Consider the following 23,951-nt stretch of genomic DNA (forward strand, 5'->3'; position numbering starts at 1 on the left):
CGAGCTGTTTCTGTGCTTAAACTATCTGTGACCCGCAGTTGCGTCCCTGAGTTTGATGCACCCAGGTAAAACTACACAGCTTCCGCTTAGCAAATGCGAAAGCAACACTGTCTGTTGCGCTTTCACGGCACCCCAAATCTGCTGAGCCAACTTAAAGAAGGTTGCATACCTACTTTTCATATAATAGGTCATTCTTCATCCGTACGTGCGTTAAATAGGCAAGAGTAGCAAAAGTACAGGCCCCGCGTCTATAGGAGGCCCATTTCGTTATTAAAAGTAGGCTAATGTTCATCTTATCTAATTGACTACTTTCCAAGATGATTAATACACATCCTTGGAACTTCCGCGGAAGTATAACTAACGTATATCTATCTAACATTGGTAAAAACCGAGGTCACATTAGAATTAACACTGAGAGTTATGATAAAACTTCTCAGAAATCATTGACATATGCATCGACGCACTGTGGCATGCGATTGCAGAGTTAACGGGAAATATTTTAATCTGTGTCTATTAGATATAGAACTATTCTACTATTATTGGTCCTTATGTCTTCGGTCTTTTTACCCGACTGCCAAGAAATTGCTAAAAAATAATGAGATGGACACACTAATTCAGAGGCAGTTTTTACTACGTTCTAAATGCTTTGACAATAATTTGAAAATATCTTACTCATCTTAGCCCTTCTATATATTTTTATTTATTTTATTTGGGATCTCCAACAAAAGATGTAGACATGAGATGACACAGGTATGACAAAACAATAGGTTTTTTTTAATAAATACTTTCACGTCAAATACGTAACTGGTTAGGCTCAAGTAAGAAGACCGAAGGTTCTTTCCTTCGAACACATAAAGTGTTCGAAGAAAATAGGACTTCCTTAAAAAGGAAAGGTTTTCAAGTAATAATAAGTGTTTATGGCGTCAATGCACTACGACAATCTCGTTGGACGCGAAGAGCGTAACGATCACTTATGTGATAAAATACTTCAGCGAGTAATCTTTCCACCTTCTGAGCTTCTTCTTATAGTATTTAAATTTTATGATGTTGCTTATTTGCTTTGCCGGATAAACAATTGTCTATGACCTTCCTCAATGAGTGGGCTATTTAACACTGAAATCATTTTTCAAATTAGCCCTGTAGATCCCAAGATGGTGAAAATAAATTCTTCAGTTTTGACGCAATTAGCTTATTTCGGGGGTTTGCTGTAAATTTTGCTAAGCAGACCTTACAAAATGTTCCCAGATCAACCAATTTTTCCTTCCCTGATAACTGTAGTTCACAAGACCGGTGAGGCAGAGACCCTTTTGGAACAGTAACCCCTGTGTAAATTCTTATTCAACTTGGAACATCTTGAATCATCGAATATTTTTGTGATCCTCGAAAGAAACTTTCTACTTTTCTCGATACCGATTATTCTTCATCTCAAAATCATTTCCAGTAGCAACTTTAAACTACCATTTATAACAATTTAATATAAAATGTGCCCCACAAAACCGTGAGGGGTACACGTAGGTATGATTTGACTGCGGAATCTTTGAGATCCAAAAAAACCTTTTTAACAATACAATACGATAACATCCGAAATTAATTTCCCGAGGAAATAAAATATTAAATATATAAATTGACAAAGATATTGTCTCATCATTGTGGGCAGTCGCTTGCGCATCGCTCCCTCCTATGTGTATGATATATACGTTCGCGCGAACGGTGCGTTCAGTTTACCCGTGACCGTCCGTCGCTATGCAGTCTACTGTGATTGTTGCTTGTCTGTTTGTGGTCGGACTTGTTTGCCGAACAGAAGGTAAGTGCAGTATTTATTTTATAAAGAATATAAGTTAGAAAATAACTTAAATATCCCCTCTAGGGACATGTTGTGGAGGGTGTTGAAGATGCGTTTCGAAGGACCAAATTGTGAGGTGTGTAGTGGCTAAGAAATTTAAGATTTTCATAAAGTTAGTTAGTTAGTTAGTTACAGCCTATTTATCGTCCCACTGCTGGGCACAGGCCTCCTCTCACACGGAGAAGGAAAATATAAAGTGTTTGAGTGAATTTTATTTTTATTTTTTTTGCATGAAAGCGTTTTAGCACTAACAATGTACGATTTTTTAAATTAATTGAGGTACCGGTCAATAAGTAGGAAACTAGTTATAGTTCTGTCTTTCTTATTTTCGTTGTAGTGGGCCATTGATGATAAAATCTTATGAATTTACATCTCATAAAAAAATCGTAGTGGCCCAGTGGGTAAAGAACCGACCTCTCAAGTGTGTGAGTTCGATTCCAGGTCAGACAAGTACCGTGCAACTTTTCTAAGTTTGTATGTTGTACTTTCTAGGTATATCTTGGGCACCAATTACTGTGTTTCGGTTGCCACGTTAAACTGTAGGTCCCGGCGACAGTCGGCAAATGACAATTTAACATCCTTGGCAGGTAGTCGAAAACCAGTAAGTCTGACAACCAGTCTTACCAAGGTGTAGACTGAAAACCAACCCCAACATAGTTGGGAAAAGGCGCGGGAGATGATGACACCTTATTACAGGATAAACATTTCTTATATTGTCTAAAAAAGAAACCCATATTAGCTATTACATTGTGAAACTATTGCCTAAAGGAGAATCAATTATTAACTATAAGATACCAAAAAAGCCGGATACCGGATCTGGTCCGGATAAAATATGTTACTACATATTAGATGTTATCCTTATTTAATCGAGTCTCACGAAAATTACCCAAAAATGTTTACGTGCGATTATCCTTTATTTTTTTCAACATATTTGCATATCCATCAAGATCTCATAAATAAATGCTTATGAATGAACGCGCTTATAAACGTGCAATTTATTTATCAAGCATGATCTTGCACCCTGTGACATCATTACCGGATCTGGTCCGGATAAAATATGTTACTACATATTAGATGTTATCATAATACCACTATCTGTTTATATTACAATTCAAATGGAATTTTATAACATTCTTATACTTTGTAAATGATTGGTAGACCGAATATTTTTGAAGCGGCATTAATGTAGGAACAATTCTCAGAGTCATAAATGGTCTCGGTTTCCCCGTGTAGCTGGGTTGAAGAGGTTAGATAGGTAGTTGCTCTATGTAAAACACTAGTGCTCAGCTGCATCCGATATGACTAAAAACCGACCTCAACTTAGTTGGGAAATGGCTAGGCAGGTGATAGTATAATGAAAACCTAACAGTTAGCTGAAAAAGCTTCATCAGTAATTACATCAACTGAACGAAACTACTGGCCGAATCCTGAAACATCACTCAATATTAAGTAGTGGTCAAACATTATTCTGCCTCTGTCACTTATAAGTCGATATAGAACATAAAGTAGCGTTTGAGTATTTTGATGTAAATCCTTATTCAATTCCTAAGCAATAAATGACTCAATAAGATCATTAATAGGCCATAAATAATCGAAGTCAACCTTCAGTACAATTATTATTTATTAAAAGGTAAATAAATAAACACGTAGAACAAGATACAAATCTATGCAAATAATACAGATATTATCTATACAACTGTATGACACATTCGCACGCTTTATTAATAATCAATAGTAGGTAATAAATCTCATTGATGAGGTAACACTGAAAGGTCTGTGTTGCCATCATAGGGTTTTCCCAGATCGCTCGTAAAATCTCAGTTTTGTGCATTTCTTAACTGCGGGTAAACCAAGATGTTTAACATTAAGTTTATCTCAAAATGTTTTTTGAATTAATGAGAGAGGAATCCCAGAAACTGTATGAGTCACTCATTATTATATTGTGAAGACCTACAGGTCAAAACCTTTTTACAAGGTTATAAATAACTAGCGATTGGTCTTACACGCGCCCAGATAAATTATAGCCTATGTATGTATGTCACTAGGGAATATTGCAGCTTACCAACAATGATGTTGACTAAAAGCTACAAGATATTATCTACCACTCAACTTTAGTTAATAAATCACGTTCCATCAAAAAACTAACTGCATCTCTCAGAGTTCATAACACAGACATGACCTACGACCATCTTTAATTCGAAATGAAATAATGACCTCAAAGACTCGATAGTTAACTCTAGATCTATACTTCAACCTAGCTTATGACTCATAATCATACATTGCTATAAGTTTAAAACCTTTAATTAAATTCTCTATGTTTTGTACCGAAGGACGAGGTAAATGCCGGTAATTTAAGACATATAAAGACGTTTTAATTTAATAAAACCGCCGTGCTTGGCGAAATACCTGTCGCGATGGCCGACAAGTATGCTGTTATTATTTTTAAAGTGTTGTTAAGAGCACCTATAATTTAGTGCTTTAAGAACATATTTTGAATACGCTTATGAAGGAATTTTTAAAATTAAATTAATTTGGTCTTACTACAAAAACTTAAACATGTGTCAAACACTAGTCTAAAAAAAGTATGGCTGCAAAATGGACCTTATTTCAACGTCATAATCTGACATTTTTTTAGACAAGTGTTAAACTGACGCTTAAAAGTTTTTGTGTTAGGTACAACGGTTTATATTTAAAGTCTAGTTAAAGTAATTGTTTATGTAGGTAGGTATAATATACAGTTATTTTCCTTCATTTCTTTCAGTTTCATTAATATTTTTATTTACACAACATAGGTACTGTCTACATCTCCTTTATTCTTTTTTTCTTTCGCATGTATGCTGAAAGAAATTTGTTTAGAAATTAGCATTATCTTTGTCAATTATTTTTTTACAGTCGTCTTTCTTTATTGTGTACAAACAATCATAAATAAACATAATATAGTAAATAAATATCATGAACACCATTTATGATATACCTACGTAAGAAACCATAAGTAATTTTAAAGTTAAGTGTGATCTTTAAAATTAATTCTTGGGAAAGTACCTAATTTTCAAGTCACAAAAAAATTAATCCAATTGAAAAAAGTGGGTTCTGTTAATTAAAGAAATCGGATGATCAGATGTTTTGTGTCAAGCTTATCTCAAAGCAAGGATTCACTGAAATTAAGTAGGTATGTACCTACTCATTAACTTGGGTTATGATGGTCATTAAAATTCGAAACAGTTACAGACTTTCAAATATTTTGGTAAACAAACAAGTATTAATGTATTAAATAAACAATTTTTGACACCAGAAATGTTCATTGTTATGCAAATCAGTTTTCGTTTCGCGCTTTTAAGTTATTAGTCATTTTAGGATTCATACCATTGATGTAAAAAAAACCGTAGAGTTTTTCTTGAAACACAAATTAACTACAAATTATTTATTGTAAATAGGTGAGTAGGTACAAATCCTCAAAAATCTGATGACTGCTCTCCAAAAGCAATGTCAAATAATTTTTAATTCCCCCTCGTATTAGTAGGTTACCTAGAGATTTAATTATTTATTTGGATTTCCAACAGAGGATACAGAGATCACTTACATTAAACACAAATATGTACATAGGAACTGATTGCTGTGTTCCCCCAATTTCAGGAAACCACAGCATTTACACAATAGTAACTAGTTACTTACAACAAAAAAGTTTGACAATCTTGACCTAAAAAGATAACTTTTCGATAGTGATGAAAAACCCCAAAAAAAATTCGTAGATATACAAAATACAATTACAAATGACAGCCGGGACCCACCAATTTTATACCGTCCGAAACACAGAGGACTCATCATGAGAAGATCCCATCCACGGACCAACCGACCATGCATGTGTTGCTTAGCAACACAATTAATGAAATTAAATGGAATTTGATAATAAACATTAACGTAACAAAAACAAAACTTAAACATATTGCCAGCAGGATATTTATATCTTTATGTATCAACAATTTATTGGCGTTTCCTTGAGAACCAGTCGATCAAAAATACATGCACAGTGATAACAATATTTTCGACTTTAAATAAACTTAAGCGTTTCATTCGTACGCAAATTAGGTTATTAGGACTTAATTAGGGTTTATCAAGTTAAAGAGTTATCTTTATTTATGGTTTTAGTTAGTGCAAACGTGTGTGTTGTCGAATGTTGTTTCAATAAAGATAAATTAATTTAACAAATAAGTACAATCTGAGTAATTATATGAAGAGATGCTGACGTTGTAAAGGGTTATCTATGGATCTACTGAACCTATTTTCATAATTATTTTATTAATAGAAAACTACTTATCTTATTCGAGTGTACCAGAGGCTCAGTATATTTTATCGGGGCATTACAAGTAGGTATCTCGGGATGTGTATATCAGTCTCAAAGTATTTAAAAATGACTAAAATAAGCAGTGGCGTAGCGTGGGTATCTGCCGCCCGGGGCAGTTGTCGATTTTGCCGCCCCTTCCCGTGTATTTTTTTTAACAAGTGTTACTGGCCGTTTGTCATTTTTAACCGACTTCAAAAAAAGGTTTTTTTTTGTATCGACGCCGTTAAAAATCATCAAATGACCCTTCCCGCTGTGGGTTAGCAGCGGTGAGGGAGTGTCAGACTCTTACTGATTAAAAACCGTCGTGTTCTGTCGAAGGCCTTTTATGTTTTATGGTAACTCTTTCGAACAACCCGCAGCCCCGGCAGAAGGGGGAGGTTCTCAAGTAGACTTTTCTTTTATATCCTTGTTACTTGATTTCTGGAAGGTTTCAAAATTCCAAAACGCGAGCGAAGCGAACGGGAAATTTTTAACGGACTTAAATCAAAAATTACGTAAAATTTAGCCCAAATGTACTTAACTTTTTGCTTGTTGACAGATGCAAAAATAAGGGCATATCGTTTTTGAATACGCGAGCGAAGCGAGCGCGAAATTTTTATGGGACTTAAAACAATAATTACGTAAAATTTAGCCCCAAACATACTTAACGTTTTGTTTGTTGACAAAAGCAAAATAAGGGCCATAATATAGTTTCTGAATACGCGAGCGAAGCGAGCGCGAAATTTTTATGGGACGTAAACCAAATATTACGTAAAATTTAGCCCAAACGTACTTAACTTTTTGTTTGTTGACAAATGCAAAATCAAGCGCATACAGTTTCTGAATACGCGAGCGAAGCGAGCGCGAAATTTTAATTATTTTTTATTTAAGACTCAAAACCAAAATTACGTAAAATGTAGTGTCACGTGTGTTTTAAGTACCAAATTTTAACAATAATTAATTTTAAGTTTAAAAAGTTTCAACTTTCTTGTTTAATGTTTTGTTATTGTTAGACAGTTTTATGTAGCGGCGCAGATACTAGTTGCAAACAATTTTTTTTTATTGAGTAAATTTTGCCGCCCCCTGAAAGCTGCCGCCCGGGGAATGTGCCCCCCCTGCCCCCCCCACGCTACGCCACTGAAAATAAGTATACCTCCAATCCGACCTTGTCTATTAAAACAGAGAAATGATCCTCGCTTCCTCGTACCCGCAAACAGGTCATTGTTTTAAAACGAACGAGTGTCAGTCATTACATACAGTGTCAGACAATATTCTGTTTGTAAACTCTACAGACCGGTAGACCGACGAAGATACAAGTGAAACGCATACTGATGAACTTTAAGATAATTTGTAAGTAGGTATATAATCATTGGTTGGATCGCATTTGATTTATGAGCGACGCCAGAATTTCGCTCGGTGTTCTTAATTTTCTGTTGCGTCTAGCTACAAAATTCTTGCTTTTTGTTTGTTGTCCGTAGTGGTTAAAAAAGAAAGTAAAGGGCTCTTTACTTGTCAAAATGTCTTGGAATTATGATGATAAATTAATTGGTGTGCTAAGAAAATGTCAAAAAACTTAGATTCAGATAAAAAGTTGGCCTCGTAAGTGTCGTAGGTCTTTTCTTTCCTAAGCTTCACAAAATCTTAGTCTCCGCAAAAGGGTCTCTCTGTAATAACGTAGTCAGTCTAAGTTAGAATGAGGCTATTAAATGGTATAAAAAGATATATTTTGAGACCGATCAAAGCTCGAGATCTACTCCAAAATACGTCAAAATTAAATAAGAGGTAAGAAATAAGTGACAGGTAAGGTACCCTTTCAAAATAAAATTAATTTGGATTTATGAGAAACAAAGCAAAGATTTGTTTATTGTGATTCGAAATACAGTTGAAGAGCTCTTGTCCGATGTCAAGACTCAAGTGATCACTTTAAATCTCTTTTAAGTTATTCGTAAAGGTTCTTTAGGTTTAAATAAAGTTGATTATAACAGAAAACATTTCGTCGGAAATATTATGGCAGTAATGACTAATCAGTGAAAAACAATCTATCTAAAACTATTTTTGATATAATTTGTTTGTTTTACCCTAAGGGCTCAGAAACTATAGAACCAATTTGAAAAGTATAACACTACATTATCCACAGCTAATTAATTCCCAGGGTGCGATAAAAAAACATAAGTATTTGCTTTGCGCACTAAGCCAGAGAGTAAATAACAATTGAAAGTAGCTCTGCTCATCCAAAAACAAACATACCAAGCTTTATTAATAAAGAAAGTCATATGTAATCAGTCTGTCAGATAAATTTGTGCTATCTAAATAAAGATCTGGCCATAAAATCAATCGATCGATTACACGGTTCGATTAATATGGATTGATTGACTTTGCGATGCAAGCCACGTCACTCCAGTTTCATTAATTAAATTCCTTGTCAATGGATTTAAAATTGATGGTACATAGTCGGGCTACGTAAAAAATTGTGTAGGTCACTGTGTAAGTAGTATTCACTATTCACCTCTAAAGCGTAATCTTCATTCAAGCAAATACTTGATTGGTCTACATATCCGAGACTACGAATAGGAGTGTTTTGAGGATCAGTTTTTCAGTCCTTCTACTTGGTAGGACCCCAAAACAGCTTTCGAATTATTAGGATATTTAAACAAGTCAGAACCAAAACCAGCGTTTCCTATCCATAAATCCTATCTATAAAAAAAACCGCATGGAAATCGGTTGCGTAGTTTTGAAGATTTAAGCGTACAAAGGGACATAGGGACAGAAAAAGCGACTTTGTTTTATACTATGTAGTGATAGTGACATGCATAAAGCATGAACTATTAAAAAAATTTCCAATCTAGTATCACGGTTCTATGTAAATTAATGTGTCTTTATTTCTTTCTTTCTAGCACAAGTAGGCGTCCTCTGCCGGGCAAACGAGCGTCTCCTCATGTGTGGCTGCCACCGGACCTGCCGCAATCCGGCGCCGGACTGCAAGGCCGTCTGCCGGACCGGCTGCTTCTGCGACGACGGACAGGTCCGGAACGATAAGGGACAGTGTGTCAAGCTGGCTGATTGTCCTCCTATACGTAAGTGCTTGAGAAAATTGGTTATTTAAGGCACATTGATGATGTGTGGTCTAAAATTGCTACAAATGACAACGATTGCCTGATGAGACTGCGAGCTAGATCTTTTATTTTCATAAATCTCAGGCTTATCAAAGAATTCTGCTCACTTATGTTTTCTTTACCACAAAGACTTACTTCTATTTTAGATCATAGTTAATATTGATCATAGATAACGCCGACTAGAAGCTTAGGAAAACCTAATATAAAGCTCTTATTAACCCCTTAACTGTGTTATGACTTTCTCTGTATTATCGTGTACCATCAACTTTAACTCTCCAGTTTCAGCCTACACACAAGACACAACAGAACCTCGTCCAAACGGTGGTACCTGTCCTGAAAACGAGGAGTATAGGTTCTGTGAGAACTGCATCAAGACCTGTGACAACCCCAACCCTGTGTGTCCAGCCCAGTGCACGAGGGGCTGCTTCTGCAAAGAAGGGCTGCTCAGAGACAGGGATGGGAACTGTGTGCCGCCTAACCAATGTTCCATCGGTATGTGTATTGCCTTGGTGCGATTTGAGTTTCATGTATTTTCTTTTCTCTCCTAACCTTCACTCCGAATTTCAGCATCCATTTTCTACGTACACAGAATGAGTAGCTTATGTATTTTCTCAGGTAGAGCTTGATTTATCTGTGTACCAAATTCTATTACAATCGATTCAGTAGTTATAGCGTGAAAGCCGGACACACACACATAGTTTCTTTTACATTATAATGTCACATACCTACAGTTCTTAGTATGCATGTATCTTATTTTTTCTACTCTATCTTCTTTCAAGTCTTTTTCTTTCGTCTTTCTTTTTACAATCACCGAATCTTATTTAAAGTTACATATCACGGCGTATCAAAATATTTTAATTTAATTCATAATTAATAACACCATTGTCATCTTATTACCACACATTATATAATGTCATAACTCATTGTCTCTCTTTATATAAATAAAATAATGTACAAGTAATACATTTTTTGAGGTTCCGTTAAATATTATTGAAGATACTTTCTTCCTTTTGACTTTTTCTTATCTTTGTTCAAGAGCTTAAGCAACATTTCTAATGTTCCTTGCAACTACCAATTATAAAGTCGTCAATGATAAATTAGCATAATACCTAATTGCTCTGACAGGCATACAAAAAACTCATTCGCAAATTTCGCTTTTGGCAAACAGGCTCCATTTATCTCGACGTGTGATCTTGACTTCCTAATATATGCTCGAGGTTAAGGCTAACTTTGTTTGTTTCTTTTAGAACTAGTTTTGAGGAAATGTCCGAGATGAAATTAGATTAAACAAAAGAAATAGAGTAAAATCTGTAGGTATTGTTTTCTCATTGTCTGGACCTAGTCTATCTAAGCACCCATTTAAATCGATTCAGTAGTTTTGTAGTGAAGGCACTACATACATATGTACATTAATATACAATCAATTATTTATTTACTCTGTTTCTACAATGTACACACTATACATATATATGTTATGGACCATGTGATTAATTCGGGCATTATTTATAATGCCCGAGCATTATGAATAATGTCTAGCTTTATTGGGCCAAGTGATTAATAACTATCTTAACTTCATTATTTATCACATTGTACGGGCATTATTATATTGCTACATGATAGTTGGGCAATTTGATAATAAAGCTATATTTTATGCGGTGCGAGGGTGGGCAGTTGTTCTAATAAATAAATCCTGTTACTTGCTACATATTTTATGATTATTGTTTTAAATTATATGTTCTATTTTAATGGAAAATTACAAGTGTAGCCACAAAATTATTAATTGGACAATTGTCATCTGATTTACTAACTCGGCCTCGTTTTTCTTGATCTCATTTTTCTTGGCTCGGTTTTTTTATGGTAGAATTTAATTTGGATTCAAAACATTGTATTAAAAATTGAACTTCGTGACGAAAACGAATCGCTGCAAAACCGACTCCACGTAGTCTTGTCTGCAATACCCCTAGAGTGCAATTCAAAACCGCGTAGGCGCGGAGGGGCGACGCGGCCTGCGAGCTGAGGCGCAGGTAGTTGAAACGCTCGCCGACGCGGCTGAGGCTGGCCGGCCGAGCCGGCCAGCAAGCCGAAGCTGCGGTGGTGAGCGTGAAAACCATCTGCGACGATAAGCTCGCATGGGACCGCCGGAGCCCCGCAGCGCCGGAGCCGTGACAGAAGCGATGCTTGCTGCATGTTGCATGCTTACTTCCATGCTGGGTCGATTAATATGGGATCTGTTATGTTAAAAAAATGAAATTAAATATGTTTGTATTACTTTGCCCAAAGGGTCATGGGCAATATGTATAGTGCCCGGTCAATTTGATTATTTGAATAATTATTATCAAATTGCACTCTCATATTGGGCATTTTTCATAATGACCGGGCATTATGTATAATGCCCAATTTATCACTTGGTCCATAACATATACAAACTTAAGCTACTTATCTTTATACTATGTTGCTAAAGCTTTTGAAAAAGTCAAAAGGAAGAAAGTGCCTTTAATAATATTTAATGGAACCTCAAAAATGTATTACTTGTATATTACTGTTCACATTAAATCTACTAGGAAAATTACAAAATAAACACGCACAATACATATGTACATAGCTTTACTACTTTATTACTTTCGCATTTATATGTATAGATCGGCTGTAGGTTTCTGACCAATTTTTTCTCCTAGTTCTATTATAAGTAGTTCTTTTACTAAATAAAACTGATGTTCAATGAAGCACTATTAATTAAGTAGGTGAATGAATGCCTCCTTTTTAACTAAAATCTTTCTTTTCAGGCAACGAATACTAGTGTCCTAAGCTGATCTCTCGCAAGACCAACGCTTGCTTCATCTTCTGCGGCTAAACCTTCTTGCTCTGCAGTTTCTTCACTTCTTGCCTTGCTTGCCTTGCAGAAGTAGATCTTCCTTGAATCTGTTCTAATATACTTTTAATCTTTCTATACTTTATGTAGCATCTTGTAGCCTAACATTCTGTTGGAGCCTTATTTATTTTAATTTTAAGTATTATTCTAGGTTTTGATGTATTATAACATAAGCATCACCTTTGTCATGTATCTTTCCCTTACAATTCTTTTTAACTAAAATCAATTCCTATTTCATGTCGTATAAGTTCGTAAAAAGCTCTTCAACTATCAAATTTGTTAATTATCGTTTCTGCAAACTTCCAAAAATGTAACTAAGAAATGTACCTTAAACAGAAGATCCAGCAGCACCAGTACAATACCAATACCAGATGACCTGCAGCGAGCACCAGGTCTACAAACGCTGTGAGACCTGTATCAAGACCTGCAGTAACCCCAACCCCAAGTGTCCAACTCCCTGTGCCATGGGCTGCTTCTGTGAAGACGGCTACGTTCAGGCCCCTGATGGCAGATGTGTCAAGCTAGAAGAATGCCCCAAAGGTAACTGGGATATACTAAATGGAGTGTACTTTCAATTCCACCACTGAGAACTTTCTGTGATCACATATTTAATGGTTTCTTCGTATGGTTTCTTCTGGTTTTTTTTCGATAAAGATAATTCATGTTTGTTCTTGCCAAACCTCTGTTACTGATGTCACATTTATAAAGTTACCTAACAGACAAAACGCACAAGGCATGTACCTATTAGTTGATACATAACTATTATTATCTGTAAGTACAATTTCTGACGTGTTATTGTCGACTTCTAAAATGGTTTCCTACATCAATCTGTATCTAACATAAAAATATTGTTTATATTTTCTATCACGATCCTCTGTACTTCATTAATGTATCTTTCCTAGCACTTTTCCATGTTATCTGCACCTGCATCTCTCTGAGTTACCGTAATTGTTTTTTTTTTTTGCGGATCTTTCGACTGTTTGTAATTTAATATTTATTTGGTTAGTGTTAAGAGATTTATTTTTAAGGTGAATTTAATTAAATTGTTAATCAAATTACAATTCTCTGTTTATTTCTTCCTTCCCTTTCTGTTTTCAAATATTGCACATTCATTCTGTTAACAACCTTTGACTTATCACGCACGACTATGTTGTATTCTGCCTCTTGGGTAACCACCACCTTTGTGAATATAGCTTACTTTCTTAAAATATCTTAACCATCAACTGACCTATTCTATGGATCTACCTACTGGGTATCTTATACAATAAGGGCAGATCGACACTCTTTTAAATAAGTGCCCATAAAAATTTCGCATAATTAGTATTAACATGAACTCAAGAGGACATGTGTCAAATCTTCCTTTATTACTGAAGACACCTAACATTTATAGAAACCGTTTAGTCGGCCCATTTTTGCAAAAAATATAAAATGAATTATAAAGTTTCAATACGTCAACAACGTAACCAAACAAAGGCTTAATGAATCCACACTTCAGCTTACACGTTCACTAATTACAACAATTAGCATCAGATTCAGTAACACAATATTTCATAATACTGTTCCGGATCTGTGGAGCTATGCATCGGCCGTACTTAACTTACTTAAGTAATCATAAATTCATAACTAGTTGAATAATGAAGTAGCAATTTATAGGTGTGGTTACAAATAACTTATGATAGCGAGGCTCGAGGAGAGACAATGCATAAGACTTGAGAACATAGTTGCAAATGATTATGAGATAATAATGTAATGGTAAAATCGTAACGAATTAGTTACAATAGAAGAAATAACAAATTGGTAAATTAATGTAGTGCCTTTGGTAAACTAAAACCTTGGCTAGCTTCGATGCTGGCTGGTAATGCAAATGAGAATTATGTTACAATATATAGGTACGCCTAGGACAGATCTAGATCCTTGTATGCGGTGCACTTCATAATCGAACGTTATGTCACTGTAGTCACCTTAAATGCTCAAATGAACATACCTCAGAATGTATGCCAATGTTAAGGTCAAATAGGCATTCACTCCTCACTGATTACAAACCCCGGCATTCAAGTCCAAGCCTTCCATCTTTCAAAAAGGCCTTATATCCACAGAAATAACTAATTTCGCAGCCGAAGTCATGGTGGGCCCAATGACCCACATCTCTCATGAGCCTACGGTGGAAGACTGTGCTCCTGACGAGGAGTATTTCTCCTGCGGGTGGTGCGAGCCCAGCTGTTCCAACCCTGCACCCTCGTGCCCCATCAAGGTCTGCACGAGAGGCTGCCTCTGCAGGCCGCCCTTGTTGAGGCATCATAGTGGACACTGCGTGGAGGAGAAGGATTGCTATCCACGTAAGTCTTTTCTAGATAGATATGTGAAAGGTTTTTTGGGTTTTATAAGATGATAGATGAAAATATCTTAGTCTAGCTAGACTGGGAATCTGTTCAGTATACGTCTGAACTTATCTGCGAAGAGTATAACTTTATAAACCCCATTCCAAGACCAGGAAATAAAAAAAATGAGCATAATATGATGATATAGCAAAAATAGCACTTAGTACTTTTAACTTTATATGTTAGCAAACTTACTAAACTAAAAAAAACAACATTCTACCTTTGTAATTGTCTACTCTACCTTATCTACCTATATTTAAGGGGAGTTATTATATTACCTGTTGAATATTAATAAGGATTAATTAATCACTACGTAATACTAAATTATCCATACAAGAAATACCATATCAACCGTGGCCTTTAGTTCTCGTATCATGTAACAATGTCATTGCTAGAGCATCCCCATTCATAACGCTTGTCACTCCCGCGCGTACATCACACTGAACATTGTTACTGGCTGTTATCATGTGGGTGCTGTATTTATGTGACAACTGTGAACTTGGCTCCATTCTGTGTAAGTCCATCTATCACGCCCTTATGTCTATGGGATCTTGTGCTCTTGGGGTTTATTTGTAGATATACATAGATCTGTTGCAACAACAGGTATTCGATTTCAGACTTTAGCATAAAAAGGCTTTGGTTAGTATTGATTGAAGTTCAAAACATCGATTGTCGAACGCATTATGGGTAGTTACCTACTTATAATTTATTTTATAGCGACCATGAAACAATCAGGCCAATCGGAACATAAAAAAATAAATCCGCTTAAGAATATAAGAAAAAGGGCGAGAGATCTGGCGCAAGTAACGATGATTCAAGACTAACTCCCACATTTTATGCCTCAATTGTTTTAGGGATAAGCGGAGACGAGAAAGTTGCGAACGGCCTGATCATAAAATCGTTAATAAGTAGCTTGAGAGGCAAGCCGTGTTCGGTGGCACTCGTAAATTTTTATACACTTATTTTGTTGAAAAACCAAATCCGACAATTGGGGCTTTAGTTACGAAATTGACTGTTTTACCTTTCAACTCCCATTTTGGACCGTATCGGCTTATACTGTTTCAAAAACCTCATTAAACCGCATTATACAGTTAACAAAATTCAATCCCAAGTTTAAATTGATACAGTTTTCAACTCAATCCGTCGTCATTTCGAAATGATTGCGTTTGGTAATCCTCCCGTTTGGACTAAACCTTTAGATATAGTCGATTCAAAAGGAATTTGAGCAATTACGACCGCCCACACAAGACTTGCAGCTGAAGAAATTTTAAATAGCATCTGATATGGTAAAAGTATTTTTTAATCCTGTAAATGTTTAAGATTTCCGCGTCTTAAGGCTCGGTTTAAGAACCTGAAGTATGTCGGAATACTTACTGGGATAAAACATAAGGAGAAAAAAATGTGTAGCACTAAGAGAGGCTTTGAAAGTATGTACTTAGGAGCCAAAACCGGGGCGCATGCATTAAAGAGACAAGATCTCTTATTATGAAGACTTGAATGTAAGGGTGCTCCCTGACTTGCGAATGCTACTTACTTCGTGTCGTTCGAATACAAACACGTTCTATATTTCCCCCTTTTTAGAGTGAGAGCTCAAGAGTCGACACTTCCTTACAGTTACCTACTAAGATAGAATTTTCCTTTATTGTAAAAAAAACATGTATACGACGACTGCAGCTAGTAACAGTTCTCGGATTTATGTACCAACCAGTCAATTAAATAGCATGATTGAAATAAACTTTTCAAGTCTTTGAAAGTCTGGCTTGCTCTCCAGCTTTAACTTAGTAATTTTGTTACTCCGTCATCGACTGCCAGAATTTGATCATCTTTCTTAGGTAGGATTTTCAGCCTGATGTTGGGTGAGCGGTAACGATAACCAAACCATAACCAGCCATGAAACTGTTGCCCATCGGTTTCGGCGATTTTAGGGCTGGTTATCTTTACAGTTAACCGGGGCTACGCACCCGTACTACCTGCCAGTTTCTTAATACAACTTTTTCAATTTCCAGAAAAATGCAAAGACGCAAATGAGGAGTATGTCTGCCGCTACGGTTGCGAAGTTCGTTGTGACACGCGCCCGTGCGTGCGCCCGCGAAGCTGCGTGCTCGGCTGTCACTGCAAGATGGGCCTGCTAAGAGATGGCGCCACTGGTCTCTGTGTAGTCAAAGACAAATGCTCGAATAACACTGAGAATAGATCATTGTGAGGAATTTAGACTGATTAAATTAATTAAAATTGTTTTTTTTTTGTTTTTAAAGACGGTTAATACTTGTTTTCTTTTTCTTTCGTGTAGTTAACTATTTGGTTACTCCTTTTATCCTAGAGTAGGAAAAAACTAGTTGGTATGTAATTAAGTATCTGATAGTTTGCTATAACTAGCTGTGCCTTCTTAGTACTAAATTATTATTTGTTTACTCTTTTGAGATAGGATCAAAGTATTTATAGGAGGAAACTTAGTTATATTTTTTACAAAACTGTTATTAGGTAGATATAATTAAATTAAATAGGTATACCTAAGTTTTTTTCGTTATTGTGTACATACATTATAATAAAGATGTAAATTATTTCAAATGATATTAATTAATGTAGGTACGCAAGTAGGTACTTAAATAAATATTGTCTTACTAAGTTGTGTAACCGTAAAAGTAGCAAAGAAATCGTTCGGAATAAGTATGGGTGCTAGAATAGAATATATAGAATAAATTAATAGTTAGCTTAAGTTAAGCTAGTAGTAGTAGCCTATGTTTTTTAGCCTAAGTTTATTTATTTTACTTAAATCTAGATGTCCGTACCAGCTTGAAAATAAAGAAAATTTTGCTAAATCAATTCTGTTTTATAATTTAATAACATCTAAACCCAATAACATCCTCTGTCTCCTCCTTAAGCTTATTTGAGTACTAAACTTACAGAACAAATATTTTAATAAAACATTGAGTAATCCGGATTACCAGCAGATACAAAAAATCCAAAAAGAAAAAGATTCTCTCCGGCGGGGAATCGAACCCCGGTCTCCCGCGTGACAGGCGGGGATACTTACCACTATACTACCGAAGATGTACGTGTAGTGCTAAAATAGTAAACCACAATATAATAGCATTTTAGAATTCGTTCAGAAATTATGATCTGTAACATCTGGTTATTTATTCTGAAGTGTCTAGCAACAAAAGCAAATCCACAATTTTAGTTTTTATTTATTTCATTGAAAAACGTTTGTTTTGGATTCACATAAGTGATTTTCTTTAATTAATTTGCTATTTCATTTCTGCACGCTTACATTGTTGTCACCGCCAAATTGTTTACAATTTCGATTGCTTGGTATTTGATAATTAAAAGAAAATTGTAATTAAGCCTCAAAAATGAGTGAAAAGCTAAAAGAGCTGCGGGAACGATCTCAAAAGAGAAAGAAATTGTTGGCGCAAACTGTTAGTAGAGAAGATAAAAATCTTGACATAACCTCAAATCTGCTAGGTCTTATGAATTGTGAAAGATGCGCTGTTTTTAATTTTAGCTTGGCGTATCAAGTGTAAGTGAGCTCCGACATGCCTTGGGAGCCACATTAGACGTGCCGCCGAAGAAACAGGCGGTTCCCGGAGTAGGAAGCGAAGGAAGTGATAAACCAACAACTAAAGATCAACCTGACGAATTAGTTTACACAGATTCCTCGACTTTCTTAAAGGTAAGTATCGGCAGTTCGTAATATGCATAGTTTACGTGTACCTATATCTAGGTTCCACATAATTTAATTTTAATTAAAGTACTGTATCAAAAAGGCCCTGGAGGTTAATCTATGTTGGCTTTTTCCATAATATGTATGCAGTTCCCTCTAGAGAGAGCAGGGTCAGTGGGTCGTCTCAGCAGAAACCAGTTATTAAAAAGAACATTTCTTCCTCAGGGTACACAATCATCAAACCCACACAATGATTACTGCCAGCACTTCGTGGACACCGGCCAGAGACCACAGAACTTCATCCGTGATGTTGGCCTGGCTGACAGGTTTGAGGAGTACCCCAAGCTGAGGGAGCTCATCAAGCTCAAGGATGATTTGATCGCACAGACAGCTACACCGCCTATGTATTTGAAGTGTGATTTGAAGGTTAGACTTTTTATACAGTCCTCTTCTTTCCAAATATTTTCCTCACACTTTTGATGGTTTGCCAGCCTTTTGCTGACTGAAAAAGAATGACTATAGATAGAGCATTCTGTCCATGTTATGTATTCTAAGTCCCAGTTGTTCTAGTGCTAGCAGCACTAACAACAGCATACACAAGGACTACCAGAATCATCTGACGTAGATGCTCTGTGGCCAATGATGATGACTATAGCAATAACCAAACTATAACCAGCCATAAACTTGCCGCCCATTAGTCAAATCAGCAATTTGACAACTTAGAGCCCCCGCAGACCACAGACTTTTTATCGGCCGATAGTTTAGTCGGGTTGGCCTGCTAGTACGCACACCGAGCCAACTAAACAGTTTGAGCGCGCAAACTATCCAACAGTCTGCCGACTATTTGCTAGTTTCTAACCAATTGGTGAAAAGAGTGTTCGCACCGCACAATGAAAATTAATAAAACATTGCATAGAAATGCTATTATTGCTCTCATACACCGGAGAAGGAAAATTAAAAAGAGAGCCCGAGAGTATTGGGTGCATCATATCTTTAGTGATAGATTAAATGGAAAATTTTACAATAAGTATGCATTCCAAATTACTCGATTATTAAAGTAAAGGGCGTTTTTCGACTTCCTCGATCAAAGTTACAATCGAAGATTCCGAAATAAGTGACTGAGAATTGGGCAACGCTATTTTACAAAACACGCGCGACCGTCAAAGCTCGGAGCGAACTGAACTATCGGCTTAGTCGGCCGACTAAAAAATCGTCATGTGTGCGCGTGTGGTAGGGAGTCAATACTGATTACACGGTCGGCCGATAGTTTGCCGACAGTTTAGTTTGAATTGAATCGGGAAGCCCATCAAACTTGTTTATCGGCCGATACCAAATCGTCATAGTGTGTGCACTTGCTTACATCTGCGTACTGATTAAGGGCCGCCGTACACGGACTGCTCGAGCAGTTAGCGGCTGAGTGAAATACACGGACCGCTCGAGCGGTCGGCGTCGACTGCTTGAGTTGTCGGTTGTTGACTGCTCGAGCTACGACCCAACTGCTCGAGCAGTCAAATGAGAAAACAGACGCCGCGAGGCCGCAAAGGGCGGGGGGGAGAGGGAAGTCGGAGAGCTGTCGACTGCTCTAGCGCAGTCAACGGCTCGAGCAGTCGGTGTATGCCTCGCAACCGCTCGCGAGCGGTCGACGGCACGATGGAATTTCATCATGCAGTTGACGACTTGAAGCGGTCGCGACTGCTCGAGCAGTCGTGTGTACGGCAGCGAAGGAATGACTATAGTTCACTGCGCGGTCGCGGCTTTAAGCAGTCGGTCTCAACTGCTTGAAGCAGTCCGTGTACGGCGGCTCTAAGAGCCCGACCAAACTATCGGCCGATAAAAAGTCTGTGGTCTGCGGGGGCTCTTAATTAAAATGGTTTGGTTCTTGTTAAAGTGGCTAGGTGCTCCAAATAGCAGCCAAAAAAGATCGAATGTATACCTAGTCTACTAAGTTTCATTACCATTTTTCCAGACATTTGACCTGAAGCAGATGAGCAACAAATTCGACGTGATCCTGGTGGAGCCACCGCTGGGCTCCGGCTGGCGCTGGCAGGATGTGCTAGCCTTAGATCTGCAGCAGATTGCACAGGCTCGCTCTTTCATATTCCTGTGGTGTGGTAGTTCTGAAGGTAGGTCCTAATTAGGTATTCAGGGTTTAGTGCTATTTCTATACTAGTTTCCTAAAAGCTATGAAAAACTGTTGGTAGCTACTTTATGACCGATAATTGCTTGCAATTGTTTTTAAATATTAGCTCTTTCAAGAAATAAGTATCTAGTCTAGTCATCATCAAAGCCAAAAGCAGTTTTTAACCCCCGACGCAAAAACGACGGGGTGTTATAAGTTTGACGTGTGTGTGTGTGTGTGTGTGTGTGTGTGTGTGTGTGTGTGTGTGTGTGTGTGTGTGTATGTGGCATCGTAGCTCCCAAACGGATGATCCGATTGTAATGCGGTTTTTTTTGTTTAAAAGGTATGTCAGTCGGGAGTGTTCTTAGCTATGTTTGGTGGAAATCGGTTCAGGTCTTCAAGGTCATCAGCTCGATTGTTAGGTGTGATAGGTGTGTGACACGCTCAGTTTACTTGCAAGCATATGTGGGATCTGAAATTTGAAACACTAATGTCTTCTGGAACCACTGAGCTGGTCTGCTGGTAGGGCACGAAGGTAGGAGACGTAACCCTGAACTGCCTTTTAGTAAACCCATCGAGTTTGGGCTCGTTGAATTTGTCTTGACGAGTTCTCTTCATGTTTCTGATTGACGAGAACCTGATGCTGGAAATGGGATGTGGCGGATGAAACCCTGGAATGCCGGAATGAAACGGATAAACCGATTTACATTTTTACTGAAAATCTAGAATGACCAAAGGTTAATCTTTATTGTTTCTCAATCTGTGCAATTCTCCCAGAGCCAGTTTGTCATGAGGATTGTTAAACAGCTTCGATCGAACAGGCTGAGATCGCATAGGTATAGCGACCCCATCTTAAAATAAAAGAAATTAAACGAAAGAAGGAAAAATTAAGGAGATCCTTCAAAAAGCATGAAATAAAATTAAATTATAAATTTAAAAAAACCCCCAACCCAAAAAAAGTACGCAATAATTATGACAGAATTTAAAAATGCTGAACCCTATAAAAAAGCATAAAATAACTTTTAACACTACGTAAGTACCAACTAAAGCATGTCAGACTAAACTAAATTTTGACATGTCGGGGGACCGCTTTTTACCTTCAAAAATACTTGCATAAATCAAATGATACCTACCTAATTACAACATTCGTATAAAAAAACACGTATCTAAAGTAATGAATTAGAGCGGTCCCCCGACACGACAAAATTTAGTTTAGTCTGACATGCTTTAGTTGGTACTTACGTAGTGTTAAAAGTTATTTTATGCTTTTTTATAGGGTTCAGCATTTTTAAATTCTGTCATAATTATTGCGTACTTTTTTTTGTTGAGAATTTGTCTACTTCGTCTGAGTCTTATGTAAATCCAACAAAACAGTAGCCAATTTATTCATAACTTTGCAGTAATCAATTCATTGACTTTGCAGGTTTAGACATGGGCAGAGAATGCCTCAAGAAATGGGGCTTCCGTCGTTGTGAAGACATTTGCTGGATAAAGACCAACATCAAGAACCCTGGACACTCCAAAAACTTGGAGCATAATGCTGTCTTCCAACGTACTAAAGAGCACTGTCTCATGGGTATCAAGGGAACCGTCCGAAGGTCGGTGGACGGAGACTTCATACATGCAAATGTGGATATAGATTTGATCATATCTGAAGACCCTGAGTTTGGCAGCAGTGAGAAGCCTATTGAGATATTCCATATTATGGAGCATTTCTGTTTGGGGAGGAGAAGGTAATTTGTTTTCTATCTTGTTCAGTTCTAGCTCAGTGATAAATTGGAGGATTTTTTTAAACTTAAATCCCTTTGTTTTGGACATAATTATAATAAAACGCCAATGGTTTTCTTTATTTAATAGAAGAATACATGACAATCAAACTCAAAATCAAAAGTCATTTATTCAAACTTGGCTGCAAAACAGCACTTTATAGCAATATTACATTATTCAAGTATGTTCTTAAATTAATTCCCTTTCTCCTTCTAGAATCCATCTGTTCGGTCGTGACTCCACCATCAGACCGGGCTGGGTGACCATCGGCCACGAGCTAACCAACTCTAACTTCAATGCCGAGTTATACGCGTCTTACTTCACGGAGGGCCGCGAGAGTACTGGCTGCACTGAGAGGATCGAGGCGCTCCGGCCCAAGAGCCCTCCCAACACCAGCAAGGGAGCACGACCGAGGGGAAGGGGAGGGTTCAGAGGGAGAGGGAGGGGAAGAGGTGCTCTTTGAGTCTCTTCTAAAGGACGAAAATGTAGTGTTAGTGAGTTGTTGGCTGGTTAGTGACTATCGAGGAAGGTAGAAGACGTGATGAATGTCATTATCATCTCGAAAAAGCAGTCATCGTAAGGATAGTCCTGTTTTCGAGATTGGGTAGGCTATGTTGATATTTGCATTTGTTGGTCCTGTTGAAAAGGTTACGATCCTTTAGATCTGAACGACAACTTAAAACTAAGTTTAGACTGGGACAAAAGACATTGTGATGCCTAAAGGCATCTCTCTATATTGTTCAGACTGGTGTACGGTACATGGTGTTGCCATCTGAACTTAGCTTTAAACATAGACACACGCTTTTCACGAAGGTTTCTTACTTTATCAACTAAAATATGCAGGTATCTAGAGTGGACTGCATACTTATTCAGCTGAAATGCAGGTATATAATTATTTTTGTAAGTGATAGAATGTTATAAGAGATTTGCGTTTACTCGTGACTATAAGATGAAACAAAACTGTTATTTAGAATTATCAAACATTCAATACCCAAAATTGCCGCCAATTTATCGGCTCGAAGAATTATTTTTGGCAGATTCATACAGCACCTACATTTGTTAGGTTTGTGAATATCAAAATTCTTACCGATGACATGGACCTAAGTTGATGCTTATGATTATCAAGATATTTAAGTAATATTCAAAGCCATTTATTTTGGACAACAGAGGTCATCAACATTTTGTTAGGTTTTTTTTTGTCCTTATTCACACATAATTCACAACAAAGCTTGTGGTGAAATTCTTTCTAAAATTAATTATTTCTTGCATATACCGATAGCTAATTAATAAATTGAATACAGTTCAGGTCATAATGTCACTATCTAAGATATTTTCATATGATCCTGCATTCTTATTTAGTTTCAGTTTATTTTGATACAAACCAACATATTCGGCAGGGTGTTTGACTAATTATAATGTACCTAGCTTGTAAGGATTACAATGAGTATTTTGTGTATCGTGACTTAATAAACACGTTTTTTCAACTTTTCTGTTTTCTTTTTTTTTTCATTTTTCCACTGTCAAATTCTCGAAGTTTTTATTTATTTGCAAAAACGTATACGACACCAGCGGCTGCACCCGCCTCCCGTGGACACCATTTAAGGCAACTGGATAAAATATCTATAGCCTATTTCACCCAGGCATAATATAGCTTACAATACTTACCAACAGCAAAAGAATGGTATTTAAGTATTAAGCACCTACTCGGGATTAACCATCAGATCTTTGAGTCATTAATAAAACAATTCAGTTATATACATCCATAAGTTTTATTTTACATTGATTGTCTTTAAATCAACTAATCTGCTTCTCAAAATAATTATAAAAAGACAAAACAAAAAAAATAAGGTGATGAGATCTTTTTACTAAGATAAGAA

At 36.8% G+C, this 23,951-nt stretch overlaps 3 protein-coding genes and 1 non-coding gene across 5 annotated transcripts in view; 2 read left to right on the top strand and 2 right to left on the bottom strand.

Annotated features, from left to right (window-relative positions):
* LOC110373175 (myeloid leukemia factor) overlaps positions 1 to 23,951 on the bottom strand; it is a 238,890-nt gene that overhangs the window by 51,590 nt on the left and 163,349 nt on the right. The gene's annotated exons all lie outside the window — the stretch shown is intronic.
* On the top strand, positions 1,664 to 16,748 carry LOC110373252 (mucin-6). 2 transcript variants are annotated; one of them, XM_021330468.3, is made up of 6 exons: positions 1,664 to 1,804; positions 9,059 to 9,238; positions 9,557 to 9,769; positions 12,483 to 12,686; positions 14,243 to 14,482; positions 16,531 to 16,748. In XM_021330468.3, exons 1-6 carry the CDS (start codon positions 1,744 to 1,746, stop codon positions 16,725 to 16,727), a joined length of 1,095 nt encoding a protein of 364 aa, XP_021186143.3. In that variant the 5' UTR covers positions 1,664 to 1,743; the 3' UTR covers positions 16,728 to 16,748. The 2 variants fall into 2 exon arrangements, with proteins under 2 accessions (XP_021186143.3, XP_049702300.2); XM_049846343.2 differs by having other exon boundaries at positions 14,261 to 14,482; positions 16,531 to 16,747.
* On the bottom strand, positions 17,504 to 17,575 carry Trnad-guc (transfer RNA aspartic acid (anticodon GUC)). Its single transcript has one exon. It is a non-coding gene; the product is annotated as a tRNA-Asp (tRNA).
* LOC110373243 (N6-adenosine-methyltransferase non-catalytic subunit) lies at positions 17,783 to 23,559 on the top strand. The gene is made up of 6 exons (XM_021330455.3): positions 17,783 to 17,943; positions 18,030 to 18,197; positions 18,414 to 18,614; positions 20,155 to 20,311; positions 21,731 to 22,040; positions 22,291 to 23,559. The coding sequence occupies exons 1-6, from the start codon at positions 17,878 to 17,880 to the stop codon at positions 22,535 to 22,537; spliced, it is 1,149 nt and encodes a 382-aa protein (XP_021186130.2). The 5' UTR covers positions 17,783 to 17,877; the 3' UTR covers positions 22,538 to 23,559.

The sequence above is a fragment of the Helicoverpa armigera genome, chromosome 18 (genome assembly GCF_030705265.1).
Source record: "Helicoverpa armigera isolate CAAS_96S chromosome 18, ASM3070526v1, whole genome shotgun sequence".
In the NCBI taxonomy this organism is placed as follows: Eukaryota; Metazoa; Arthropoda; class Insecta; order Lepidoptera; family Noctuidae; genus Helicoverpa; species Helicoverpa armigera.